General features: G+C 35.7%; 1 protein-coding gene across 3 annotated transcripts in view; it reads right to left on the bottom strand.

Moving 5' to 3' along the window:
• The window catches only part of TNFRSF19 (TNF receptor superfamily member 19), a 57,434-nt gene that overhangs the window by 28,805 nt on the left and 14,508 nt on the right, over positions 1-14,121 (bottom strand). For all 3 annotated transcript variants that reach the window (XM_059838751.1, XM_059838753.1, XM_059838752.1), the window contains 2 exons: positions 6,463-6,641; positions 3,735-3,820 (listed from right to left, as the gene is read on the bottom strand). In XM_059838751.1, coding sequence (XP_059694734.1) covers positions 3,735-3,820; positions 6,463-6,641 — 265 coding nt within the window. The remainder of the gene's footprint in view (positions 1-3,734; positions 3,821-6,462; positions 6,642-14,121) is intronic.

The raw sequence follows: 14,121 nt of genomic DNA, 5'->3' as shown, positions 1-14,121 counted from the left end.
TAGCTGAAAACATAAAGGTTGTTCCAAGAAAGCAATGGTATCTTCAGCAAATCTTCTCGTTACCTGAACCATTCCCACATCTCTGCTTAACTTGTGCCACCACAAGTGTTTTGAGGTCAATGAGCTCATTAGACTTAAAAATAACCTTTAGAAGGGAGTTATTTTAATTCTTTTTCTATCACAGATAGATTCACAGTCCAGCTTACTGAGCAGTTTTGGTAACAGTTTAAGCATAACTGTGGGGAAAGCACAACAGTGGCCTGAGCAGACAGGAGAGTGAATTCTGCAAATCTAAACTGGTACTGAGAAAAAAGAATCATTGAACCATATCAACATTACTGTTTCAACACTTTTGGACAGTCTATATTACCTTCTATTTCAGAATTTACATCTAAGATAAATTCTAATTCCACTCTAATACCCAGTTCAAAGAATTCATATTCTGTCATTCGGATGAGAAAAAAAAATAAGTCTTCAGGTGAGAAAAATGTCTTCAGTTTACAAAGTGAGCATAAATCACAATTTTAAAAACATGCTTTCAATTCTAATGTTTAGATGCTGACCAAATACATAAGATTGGTCTGTACAGTTTATTTACCTGAACTAAGTAAATTAAAATATAACTATATAATTGTGTATTTAATTGTCTGACATTTTAAAAACACACATAAGTCATTGTGTCCCCCTTTAAAGTTTGCACAAAGGTGATAGCAATTCTCCTGGCCTCTAATACTCTCTTTACTTGTTCATTATAGAATCCTTTCAACTTTGCCTCCAGCAATTCACAAACTCATTTTTTCATGAGTAAATATTTAAACCAGATCTGTTTTAAAATGTCTACAGAAAGGAGATAAAAGCAAGTATTTAGATTTATAGCTAACTGGGTAATAATCAACTGCTACTAGAAAGAATTTGATCCACGTCTCAGCTTTAGCATGAACCTGTAGTCCAGGTAGGGGGCTGTGAGCCTTTGTGCCCTTATGGTAATGTTCTTAAGCAAACAAAAGATTGCCACACACCTTGGAGGACAATTAATTCATTGAAACAGGACATTTAAACTTTTCCTTTTCATCTGTAACATAAGAGCTAGCTGCACTAATATTTGACTTTCAGTTTCACAGTGGAAAGAGAGAAGGATAAGAAAGGCAGAGAATTAGAACTTAGTGCTCTGATCATTGAGAGCCTTGTCCCACACATTTAATGGTGTGTCTCCACTTAGCTTCAAGTAATGCAGTCTTAACTATCAAAATATATCCATTATTGAAATACACCACTAACATTTTCAGCATTACATGTAAAATGTTCCACACATTATTTATGTACCCTTACAGAATCATATTTTTTACTCACACCTAAATTTCCCCCTATTTAACGCTAAGTAAAACTCCAAAGTACTTCAGTTCATTTAGGGACTTTTGTAGGAAAAAATTCCTAGGCTGCTTGAGGAAGGCATATACACTTTCCAAAACTGAGGCAGCTGCTGTTAGTACCTGAAGAATCAACACACAAATTCTGAACAAAAGCCTTCTGAAAACCACCACAACATATGGCAACTGTACTTCATGTAGGATTTCTGTTATTTAGAATTTTAATGGGCGGTTACTATGCAAATAAGAAACATTTTAATGATTTCAAACCTTTCATTATTGCTTCTGTAAAAGCTAGAAATACTTGCCAATTCTCACAACTTTGCTGTTACCACTTCTGTCATTTAGCCAAAGGTGGTGTGCCAGCCATGAGAGTAGGGAATGAAAATGTCTCTAATCTGGATTTGCCACTGCAGCTTGTGCCAGAGAAAATGCTCTTTTCCATGGGGTTGCCTGTTGTCCATTTAAAATGAGTAATAGCTTCCTAATGGTTCAATTTAGGATCCAAGCTCAGGCTCAATTACAAAAGCCAAATCACTATAAACTAAACAATCTGAGTTATTTCAGAAGACTTGGCAACTGTTCTTTCATCACCTTTTCAAAAGAATAACTTGTGACTTTGAAAAATACGAAATACACAAGTCACTAACTACAGTCAAAGGCGAATGATAAGGCAGATAATTTCCTCTTCCCTTCTTTGATTATGCTAGAGAACAGAATTCATGTTTGAAGAGCACACTTTCTTAGAGGGGAACGAACAAAAAAAGAGAAAAAAACACGTAAAATGAATTTATGAGTTAGAGATCCTTCATTAGAATGACATTGCTGCACTTTACATTTTACTAACTTTCTTTTTTTTTTGTAGATTAAAAATGAGTAAAAACAGATGAAGGGGATAATACTGATTTTGCCCAGTTGAAGGAATTAAAATACATACATATATGAAATGGCATGTCTATACTCTGTCTAGAAATAACTTCTGCAACTCATTGAATTTGAGTGATTTACTTCAGTAAGTCGAGATCAGCATTTCATTCTTGGCATTAAACCCGACAGTGTTTGATATGAAGAACATTCTTTCTAAACACTCTGAGATATTGTCTAGACTACAAAAATACTTTAACATTTTTGAATTTACTTTCTAGGCTTATGTTATACATGGGCATGAGTTACTGCTGCAAACATTAGAACTTATTTGACTTATTCTCTGATTTACCGGCTTTGAGTCTTGCAGTCCTTAAAAGTAAAAGTTTTCATAGATGTGGAAAATGTTTGAAAATCTGGTTTTAGAAGTTTATTACCCAAAAGGCACTAAAACTAGGATGGAAAAAAAAGAAGGAAGTTTGGTTTATTTGCAAAAGACTATTAAAGCAATGTATGAAATGCTGAAGAAGAATTGTTTCATTGAAGTTAATACAATATAAAACTATTGAACAATATGGGTTTAATGCAGAATAGTATACTCTTGGTTCTATTTTAATTTTACACAATTAGAAAAAAGAAAGGATATTTATAAGAAACTGTGTGTATTTATTAAAGTAGCATAAAGTATTTCAGGACCCTGAAAGTATTTCAGGACAATTTATTCTTTCTATAAACAAATGTTCCAGTTTGAACTAGAGGGAAAAAAAACTCCTAAAACATAACTTCACCGTTACAGAAACAAACAAGTAACCCCAAGATTTTCTACGTCATTATTTTGAATCACATGAATATTTTATTTTATAAAGTAGACAGCAATAAACACAAAAAGAATAGTTTACTCTTTTCATTGAATTAAAAACATGATGCAATGTAGACCACCAACAGTCTTGGAAAAGTGGTAACAAGGCTTCTGCTACAGAATAAAGAGGTTCTCTCCTTTTGAAGAAATTCTAATTCTCTCATTGGCAAAAAGCAAATAGACAAACCAATTACTTACTTCCTTTTAACAGTACACAAGAATATAAAGTTATTATCTATATTGTTCTCTCTCACTGTAACCATAGTATAAAAGTCATTTTGAAACGGATCAACAAATACCTTTTTGGATGTCAGGAAAGGATACTACCCTACCTAATAGTTTTCAGAGGGTCTAGGAAGATTGGTTTTCTTTTGGCACTAACACAGAAATTAAAAAATTATAAGACAAGATCAGAAGTGGAATCAAGACTCCCTGACCATGTGGTGTGACAGGAATGTTTATCCGCAAGGGACTGGCTATTTGTGCGAACTTCTCAATGATACTGCTGGGCCTGCTGAAATGTATGAACAAAATCATTTACCAACAATGAAATTAATTTTAAAAAGAGTTTGTAACTGTGACTGACTTTTTTTTTTTTGCCAGGCTTCAAAGTTAAAAGAGAAAACAGGAAAACCAGCACTTACAGTGAGGCTCATACGGAGGAGGAGGATCACCACAAGGAACACATTCCATGTCTTGAAAGCCTCCAAGCTTAGTCTTCCTATAAAATCTAGAAGACAGAAGAATGTGAAAAAATAGTTAATCGAAACCAGTTATTATTCCTCACAAAATAATTCAGGTGTTGAAACAAAATCTTCTATAACTGCAAGTTTTGTCAGTCTGGGTCTCAATGCAAACAATCAGGAAACAGAAGAAAATAAAAGTAAATAAAAGTAAACAAAAATACAGTAGCTATTAATTAATAGGACAAGACAGATTGAAAACAAATTGAGGAAAACATCTAGATCTGTTAGTCCAAATGCATGGTCTCTATAATCTTATATTCACAGAAGAAATAAACAGTTCTGGAGATTTCGGACAGAAATCAATATCCCATTTTCCACACAGATCACAACACACATTAATGACACGCATTAAGAACTTACCTTATGCAAGCTTAGTTACATGTTTAAAAACTAAAAGGGAAGAATTTGATCTATATATTACAAGGTAATTATCACCTCTAAAAATATATAATATGCTGGATATCAGGGACATTTTATTTAAAGACCCTTCAAGAACTTTATTACTGAGCTAATGTTTGAAGATCATACTGACTACAGTGACTGGCAAAACCCTACATTCCCAATCAGGGAACAAGAGCAGCACCAAAGAAAAAGCAGAACTTTAGAATGCTGTATTTCAAATTTTTATGTATGACACCCCCTAAAGAACTTACCTACAGCTCCTAATCAAATAGGTCTGTCTGTCTGTCTTCCAACGATTACACAGTACTAAGACAGAATCAGCAGCAGTGGCCTGTTCAAAATGAGTACCTGGACTTTTTTCTGTAGTGGTAGTGGCACATTAAATAAAAGGTACTAACTCTACTGATGTCATATTCCTAACACTGCAAATGTCATGAAAGTATGAAGCTTTTATCAGCTAATGCAAACAGCTTTCCAACTGCTCAAGAAACTCCCACTTTATTAATGTGAACAGAAACAGATCCACAGGCTTCAAGACTGAAGGGGTCACTGTGATCATTTACTCTGAACAAAATGTGTTAATATTTGTTTTTAGCTGACATGTTCACCGTAGTATTTTGAAGCTGAACAATTGAGAATGGCACGTTGTAAACCCATGCTAAACAGAAATAAATAAGGCTGCTGAGAGGTAAAACATCAGTTAAACTATTTGGTTGGCCTACCTGTATCCTCCATTTGTTGGGGCAGCATCTAAACTAAAGGACAGGCATGAGTGGTGGTATCCAGACCAGGTGTCCCGTGACTACCCTTGCCATGGCCATGACTCCCTCCCTCCTTCCTCCTGTTTCCAGCTTAGCTGCCAGAAAACTCAGGCTGTAGAAGCAGCTCTCATTTTAAAACATACCCAACACACCTATCTAGGAGGCATTCTTGACTGGAATACTGAGAAGCATTCCCATGTCCTCCAGTTGAGCTTTACCTTTCATTCATGTCCTAATGTGGCTTCTTTTTTAATCCTTTCTCATTTTCCAAAATTCAGCTTATATTGTTTACAGAGGAAGAACATCTCCTTGCTGACAACCAAGTAAGCCCTACAATACTTTTACATTAATTTGCTATAAGAGCATAAATCAATTTACCATGTGGCTGCAAGTAGTATCAAAAGCAGTTGTGAGTAACATCTATAATGCTGCACCTTCTTGTACAGTGACTTAAGCTAAGATTAGCTACCAAACCTGTACTAAGTGCTTTTAAATGAAGAGATTTCACCTCTAGCTTAAGAAGGAGTAACGGCAGAAGCTTCAACAGTGCTCAGGTATTTGACAGTAGGTATTAAAAAAATTAAGTAAAAAAAAATATAAAATATAACAGTTGAAATATAGATACCAAACAAATGTACGAACTTCTAAGCATTTCTGAAATATATACTCTGAAAATACAAAGGCTGTTACAATTGCAAATCAGTTCTCATACACTGCTCCTATCAGTTAAATTACCAGTTCAAAAAAGCAACAAAAATGTCTTTTTACAAATTCATGGCAGGTGTTTCTAATATCAGAACTTGGCAACAATGTAAAGAATACCCTTTTAGAGATCTTAAGATTTAATAATACAAACACAGAAAATTAGTAACAGAGTTTTGGGATGACAGGACAACAAATGAAGCACAGCTCTTGATTTATAACAGCAGTTTCAGCAAACAATTCTTTCAGATTAATTTATGATTTTCAGCTAGGATCATGCTTTATGAATTTTGAAGAAAAGAAAGGTGAAAGAAATTTCAGACAGTAAACCACAACCACTGCTTTTGACCTAAGAATCTATGTGCATGAGAATTATTAGGCATTGATCTAAGGAGGGAAAAAAATGCGAGCAAATAACGTGATAATTTTTGAAGAAGGTAGTAGTGCATGTTTTAAAATGTTTATATGTTTATAACAATGAACTAAGTCACCAGTAACACTGTTTGAGGTATTTTGCTCAGGTGCTGTACAGACAATACTCGCACAGACCAAGTAGGTAATTATCAAACCATTTTTGTAGAAAATTATGCCTACAATTCAGAAATGATGAGTTGGGATAATACAGTAAGGCCAAGATTAGAACACAGGACCTTCATACATACACAAAGGGTACCAACATTTATCCAGAAAACATCAACAAGCAATTTTAATGTAAATTAGGTTAGAATTTGTTCAAGTCTCATCTTCAGAAACAGTCTTACCCTGGTAAACAGTCCCCACATAGTGCATTGCTGGTGGCAGAACAGTTGGCCTTCTGAAACCTGTTAACCAAGGCACAATCCAGACAAGGCTTGCACTTCTGAAAGCCCCAGTCTTCCTTGAATCTGTTTGGCCTGCATGTCATGCACTGCGCATCCTCCCCGTATCCAAAGCCGCATTCCTGCAGGGATTAACAAGCAATAGCAAGCTATTCAGTCACTGAAAGCGTGAACAAGAAGAGAATGCTGGGATAAAATGAAGACCTGCTGTAATTATTACTGAGAGTAGGTCTTTCTCGAGACAAAAGCCAGCCTTTCAGCAAGTTCAAATGCGTCTTCCACTGCTAATAATCTCCCTTACTTCTATAAGTAATACTTAGTCATCCACTTTATTCATGAAACCACTGTGTATTTGAATGATAAAGGGCTTCAAGGACTCCCACAGTTTCATTATTACTAGCTTATGGTAGAATTATTGAGCTGTCTGTTTTTTAATTAGGTCAGTCATGTGAAAGCGAAGAAACTGGGACAAGTGAAGTATGAAGGCACTTACTCAGTTACAAAAACAGCAAAGAAGCACTTTGATATCAAGGTTCATAGCTAAGGTGAACAAAGTTAATTGCCAAAGAGAGTGCACTGATCTTCAAAAGCTTAGGACTTCAGTTACCAAATAAACCAGAGCTGGTTAATGACCATCAGTTAGGCACAAAATGTTGCTTAGCCACTAAGAATCTCAAAAACTCAACCCACTACAGCTCTAACAGCTCTCAAACTGTCAGAAAAGTTTAATAGATCTGCAGATCACAGGGAGGCACAATATTTTACTATACAAGTAATATTATTATGGTTGGTTATTTCTTCCAAATTTAGCAGTTTAAAGGTATCATTTCCATGCATTTGCAAAAGGGCACCTAATACAATGGACAAGCTGCAAAGACAAACACCAAGCCATATATAAAAGTTTGGGGACTGAATCCTATGAACTGATTACCAAGAACTATCAATCAACATCTTAGGAGTTACCAAGTTACCAGGAGCTGCTATTCCCTTTTATCGTCCAAATATCCTATCAATTTTGCTCGGTAGCTGAAGTTTGATTTGCTGCATTAGTGATACACCACAAAACTGCAAGGGGAACACAACAAATTGCCAGAAAGAACTAATTAGGAAAGGCACAATATGGGGACCTTGCTCTCCTATGTATTTTCAGTGGGAGATTAGGGCATCTTCCCAGTGGGAAAGCTGCAGGAAATCTTCAACTAGGGCAACTTCAGAGGAGGTTTCCACCAGTTTGATGCACATAAACATGCACAGGTTTGATGCACACAAAAAACTTTTTCCAAAGTCACCAACCTAACCAAATCTGCAGCAAAAAAAAAGCTTTTAAATTTTAGAAACACTCTCAGATTCTCCAAGATCCAACACACTTGGATTCTCCAAGGCTTTGTGCTGAGAAAGCATCTACGGGAGAAGCTTTGTGATCAAGCTGGCCAATAGGCCTCTAACCTGAAATGGTAAAGTAACAACAAACAACTTCAGATGCATTTTACAGGACATTCTAAGAATTTTTAATTTTCCTTTATTCCTTTGCTCTTTCCTAAGAAAAAACTTCACTCTCCTCTGAGGAACAAGCCCTCAAGTATGTAGAAAATGAAAAATTTATGAAAGTAACTACAAAAAGACAGTAAAAACAAATCCATAAATTTAGTCTCTAGATCCACAAAATTAGTCAATTCTTTTTAGTTTTTCTTTTGCTTTCTTTTAGCTGAAATGTAGTTTGTTACTACTGAGTATTTTTCAGATCAAGGAGCAGACAGAGAAATCATTGCAGTTAGTAAAAAAACAAAAATCATCCTACAGTTTCATACACTGTACAGCACGGTCCTCCTGTGATATACTGGGAACATATTAAAGCTTGTAGGCAAAAAGCTTTAAAAAATATAAAACTATTTATTTTCTTTTTTTTACTTACCTCAGATATAGAGAATTTTATACAATTTTATTTCAAATTGACAAGTTTCTCCTAGGAATCAATGCCAAAGCCATGTCAGTTTCAGCTGTATCTTCCTGTGTTAAGTTTTACACTCCATTTCATTTATGTAATTGTAAGACTGTACACAAAGCTAGATGATTACCACTAGGGACTGGAACCAGACAAACTTGTGTTAGATTTTGCTCTCCCTAAGTCTAAATAAACTTTTTAATTGAATATCATTAATCTTTGACACACTCTTTCTAAATACCTACTCTTTCTAGTTAGCTTATCCAAACAGTAGCATTGTGGAATATATTATACCACTCAGTTAAACCATTTACATTTGGATCTTTTGATAAATCACTTGGAATCAGTCCCTTCCAAGTCCTATCAAACTTTCAAATATAAGGCTTGAATTAACTTAATTATTAAGTTTTCCTTCCCAGACTACCTTTGAAGCTTTGGATCAAAAAACAAGCAGGGAAAAAAAGTTAGAATTCAACACTTTCACTCACTGGCCCAAACTACCAAAGCTGAGTAAATTGTCTCTAGATCAGATCTGCTTTGCTATAGCTGGATGTATGGATATGGACACATCCTCGTGATCCTTTGCATCATGGAATAGTTTACTTTAAAGCTATAAAAATGGTGGATGCAACACAAAGAAATCTTCTGCCCAAGGAATTTACAGTCTCCCATCTTTTCAAAGATGGTTTCTAAGTCCTTGCCAGGAATTCCACAGATACCAATTCATAACAACTAAAACTTTATGTATGTGCTTTTTCTGTTCACATAATATTTGAGGTAGTTAACTGCCTGGCAGGTGCAAATAAATATTTAAGCTTGTAAACCAGGCAGAACTTCAAAAAGATTTGTATTCATAATTAACCACATTCCCCAAACTGAAGGATATGATTTAGATGATGGATTCAAACCCTTTGAAATCTTGGACTTTATAATTTAGCAGTCCAGCAAAGATACAAAAAATTGACTGTTCATTTTTTATCAGTGCATGTGCAAAACTGAAGTGCACCAGTTTTCTCTGTGTTCTATTTACAAAGCTGTCAAGTTATATGGTTGATGAGATCTGAATAGTTCCCAACTCCCCTCATCCTCTCCATCCTCCCACTCTAAACTTTAAAAGAGAGCTCATCTCCTGTGGCATTTGACCTCAGAACTGCAGAAAAGAGAAATAAAATTTGTAATAGCGATCAGTTAGATTTCAAAAAAAAATTTTTTATTTTTGTGCCAAAAAAAAAATCACAAATATATGCTGCCTTTATTTTTGCTGTTGCAAAGCTTTCTGTGAAGAATACTTAGCACACTCCTCCCTTTCTACTTTCCCTTTTCAATTAATAAAAATTTTCTCTTTTAAAAGATATGCAGTATAAGCCATAAAACTCAAACACTTCTTTATGAAATTGAATTCAAGTTAACTACCAAAAAATCTTCAAAATTCAAATGCACCTCAATTTTCTTGATATCTATACAGCTTTCACTACCACAGTAATGTGCCATCTCTTGACCTTTAATTGATGTATCTCCAGAACAACTCTGTTCAGAAGTGTTTCACTGAGGTATCAAGTGGGGTGACTGGTCAAGCCTGCCTAGGAATCTGTAGCAACCTAGTTAACCAAACTCATAACTTTGTTTCTAGCTAAAAATATTAAAAGCACAGAATAATGCAGACACTTCTTCAAGAACTACCAGGCCACTGTTAAAGTTTTCTTTCACCATGTACTACCCGAACATTGATCCAGACAGACCAAAAATAAGTTGAGCAGACTATAAAGGGTACTGGAGTTAAGTGGTATGGTTTTTCCCTAAGAGTTGAATCCAACACAGACAGTAAATGAAGAGTAAATTAGATTTTAAACATTATTTCAATTAAAATAACCTCAAATTTCATTTAAAAAATGCTTTCAGGCATCATTAAGATCATAATCTGCAAGTATATTTTAGAATTGTTTCTAGTTCCACTGATTATCCACAAACTATGTAAATCCCTAGACAACACAGCCAAAGCAGTTCCACTTATGCCACGATGATTACAAGAATACTTGGTATTCTCAAGAAAAAGTCTTCCAGGCATTAAGACACTTAATTGGTGTCGGGTCATGTAACAGGTTGCGGCACTACACTGGTGCAGGGAAATGAAGCTTTTCCTAATACCTTTGAGTACATGGCCTTTTTAAATAGCACACAGTTTTAGCTTCCTAAAGTACCTCAGGCTGTGGGTCAGCCTCATCTAGAATCCAATAATGAGCTGGATCTATCAGCAGAAGTCTCTGAGCAGGACAGGCTGCAACAGCATGCTGCAAACATCAGACTTCGCTGCCGTGTCAAAGTGCACAGCTAAGGTCAGAAAAGTTTCATTCTCGGTGGAGATGATTTGACATGCCTACATGCAGCTGCTCCAGTTTCCAGAAACACATGCTGGCCTCTCCTGAGCTGAGATCTGGCAGGCTTCCTCACAAGCAGCTCTCTTGCTTTGAAAATTTAAGAGTGACTGCTAAACATGGCAGCAGCTGCTCTCGGCGCCCTCACTGTGACAACCCGTCAGTCCCAGCACAGCACTCTGATGCTCTTGTGGGTCACATCCAGGAGAAGCTTCAAACAGTAGCTGCCTGTTTAATTCCCAATTCCTTTTTCTGAGACAACATGCAAGTCTTCTCTTTCCCCACCATACACCTGGTGCAAGGAAGCAAGCTGTGATACACAGCCCCACCTCAGCAACCATCAAGCTGCCTCTGTCCCACCCGCTGTCTCTCCTGGCTTACTTGGTGGCAGCGCTGGCTTCAGGCACTCTCCCTTTCACCTCTTGGATTCTATTCCTTCCTTGACATATACTGTCCCCAGTGCATTGGCTCAGCTGATAACTTTACAAAAATAATGGTGAAGGGACTGGAAAGACTTCCATTTCCATATTTTAGCATCTTTAAGAAAATGGCTGCAACATCAACTAGGTCATTTTTTTTTCTGCATTAATTGTGATTCGTATAAATTTCAATAATATATAAGGCTTGATTTATTTCAGAAACATATATAAGATAGGATGAAAGGTTGTTACTATCAAGCCAAACCAATGACTATTCAGGCACTGGCAAACTGAAGCCACCAAAAGAATAAAAGATATTAAATGATTTGTGCTTAACTATGTGATGCTTTGCTGTGTACTAAGTGAATGAGAAATGCAATAATGCTGAGCCACATGAAGCAAACACTTCCTTCTGAATCAACACAACCATTTCAGTCTCCCACCTCAGAAGAAAGCACGGCTTAACAAAAAAAGAAAAAAACCTGAAAAACCAAACAAAAACCCCCAAACTACAACAACAACAACAACAAAATAACATGAAACAAAGACTGCCCACACTGAAAACTAAGCTAATTCAGTGATTCAACAGCTTCACAAACATTACCAAAGACACGTTTATGAGAAGAAAAGGCTATACAGAATTTTTTTTTAAATTAACAAATAGAAGCAAAAAAACCATGGGAAGCAGCTTTCACTCTCCTCTCCATCAATTCCATTGATACAAGAACAAATCTTCCTTTCTTCTGACGGCAATTTGTTAAAAGTACTTAATAAAAATACAATTAACATAAGTGATCAATGGATTTTAGTTCTAAGCTAATGTAACACTGCAGCATTGCTGTTAGAACAGCATGTAGGCAATCAGAAAGGAAAAGCTGAGGGTGGTACTATTTCTTTCTTACTTGAAGGAAAAAAAATTACTCCAAAAACAGTTCTGAAAAAGAGAGCCCTATTAAACTGTTACAGTAAAAGCTGAAAAGAATGGTCTAGATTCAGAATTAGTTACATAAAATAAGGCTGGGTTTTTTGCTGGTTTTGTTTTGTTTCATGCTAGCGAGGGAGTCTGAAGTTGCTTACCTATAGAGGAAGGTCAATCCAATAGACTGAGCATTGGTTTGCAACCAAAATTACAAGACTCACCATTGAATCACAGAACAGTCAGGTTAGAAGGAGCCTTGAAAGAACATCTGAAGCAAACTTTCATGGGTCAGGGACCTGATCTGAGATGATCTAGCACCCTGTCCAGTTGCACCCCAAAAGCTCCCAGTGATGGGAACTCTAGGGAAATTGTTTCAGTCAAAGAATGTTCTCACTATAAAAAAAAAAGATTCTCTGGTACAATTTGTGTCCATCACCCTTTGTCTTGTCCATACGGTGCCTTGTGAAGAGAAAGCTTCTGTTACACACTATGGCCTCTGTCTACTCTGTTCTACCAAAATATTCCTGCATTACCACATGCAAGTTGATTTATGTTAGTGTCTCATGTACAAATTGAGAAAGGGCAACAGCATTTCCCTCATTTAGAAAGGTGAAATGCTCATAGAGTATAGCAACAAAGATAAATATATCTAACTGAAGTTGTCAAAATAAGTATATATACACAGGTATGTAGACACATATACATACATGCAGTCTGTGCAGCTGGGTTTTTGCCCTGTATTTTTGTACAGTCAGTCATGACAAGAAAGAAAATTACATATTTAGACTGTAACAGATAAAGTAACTTTTCATACACAAGATGAGAAAAGCTGGGCTTTTGCATTCAACAATACAGGCTGATGTGTTTTGTTACAAATATAAAAATGAAACCTGTCTGTCAATTGCTTCAAACACTCAGGGGGAACTGAACCAAAAACCTCACCACTAACATTGCATTTTACTATACACTTAGACACACAATCATGCTCACACATCTAGCAGTATATCTAGTTTTATCCAGGAGCACTAAATATTTAATAGGAAAACTGACATATTATTTAGTGTTAAGAAACTGTTATTAAACATTATAAAGCATTATTATATCATTACTTTCTCATATGTAAAAAAACCAAGCAAACAAAACTTCTCCTGGGCTGCAAATTACTTCAAGTGTATCATTAAAGGCCTCTTCCCTTTGCATTCTGACCTTTGACTTTACATATTTGTTGCTTCAAGCTGTAGTTCTACATGACTACTTTCAACCACATTTCAGCTACAGCCACAGCATCACATCCTTCACTATCATTCACAGAGAACTGTACCTCTATTTATAGAGGAAATTACGATTCCAATCACTTAGGTTTGCACAAAATCTGTTATTTCATTTCTAGTATAAAAGAAAAAATATTTTTGAAAGTCTATTACTGTCTGTGACAAGTAATTGCTCACATAGTGAAATTAACCAAGCATTCCTATTTTCAAAAACACCAAACTAGTCCTAGAAGAATCAGGACTGTAAACAAAAAAACCTATCAGTTTTGTAAACAGTCTGTAAACTATCAGTCTGTAAACAAAAATAGGTGAAGCAAAAGCATAACTTCAATACTGTACTACTGCAAACTATAATCTTGTTGTTTTAGTTTAGCATTTCTTTATTCAATGGAGTGTAATTACTGAGGGTCTGAGTTTTTATGCTTTTGGGTTTTGTTTGCCTACTAGATAAGTATGTTATCTGACTATATAAATGCACATAGTACTGGCCCACTGTTACAAAGTGACACATTTACAAGTGCCTTTATAAATTAAAACATCCCCTAAAACATCTGAGTTCTCAAATTAAAGGCCAATCTGAAAAAATCCAAACTAAACCCCATCCATGTCGTAAGTCATGTCTAAATCTCTGCTTTAAGAGCATTGCTTGTATGACTAAACCCTAACTAATGCTGCCCAA

This window comes from Haemorhous mexicanus, chromosome 2 (assembly GCF_027477595.1).
Source record: "Haemorhous mexicanus isolate bHaeMex1 chromosome 2, bHaeMex1.pri, whole genome shotgun sequence".
NCBI lineage: Eukaryota > Metazoa > Chordata > Aves > Passeriformes > Fringillidae > Haemorhous > Haemorhous mexicanus.
The sequence above is the reverse complement of the archived record's forward strand: the minus strand, read 5'-3'. Positions and strand labels throughout refer to the sequence as shown.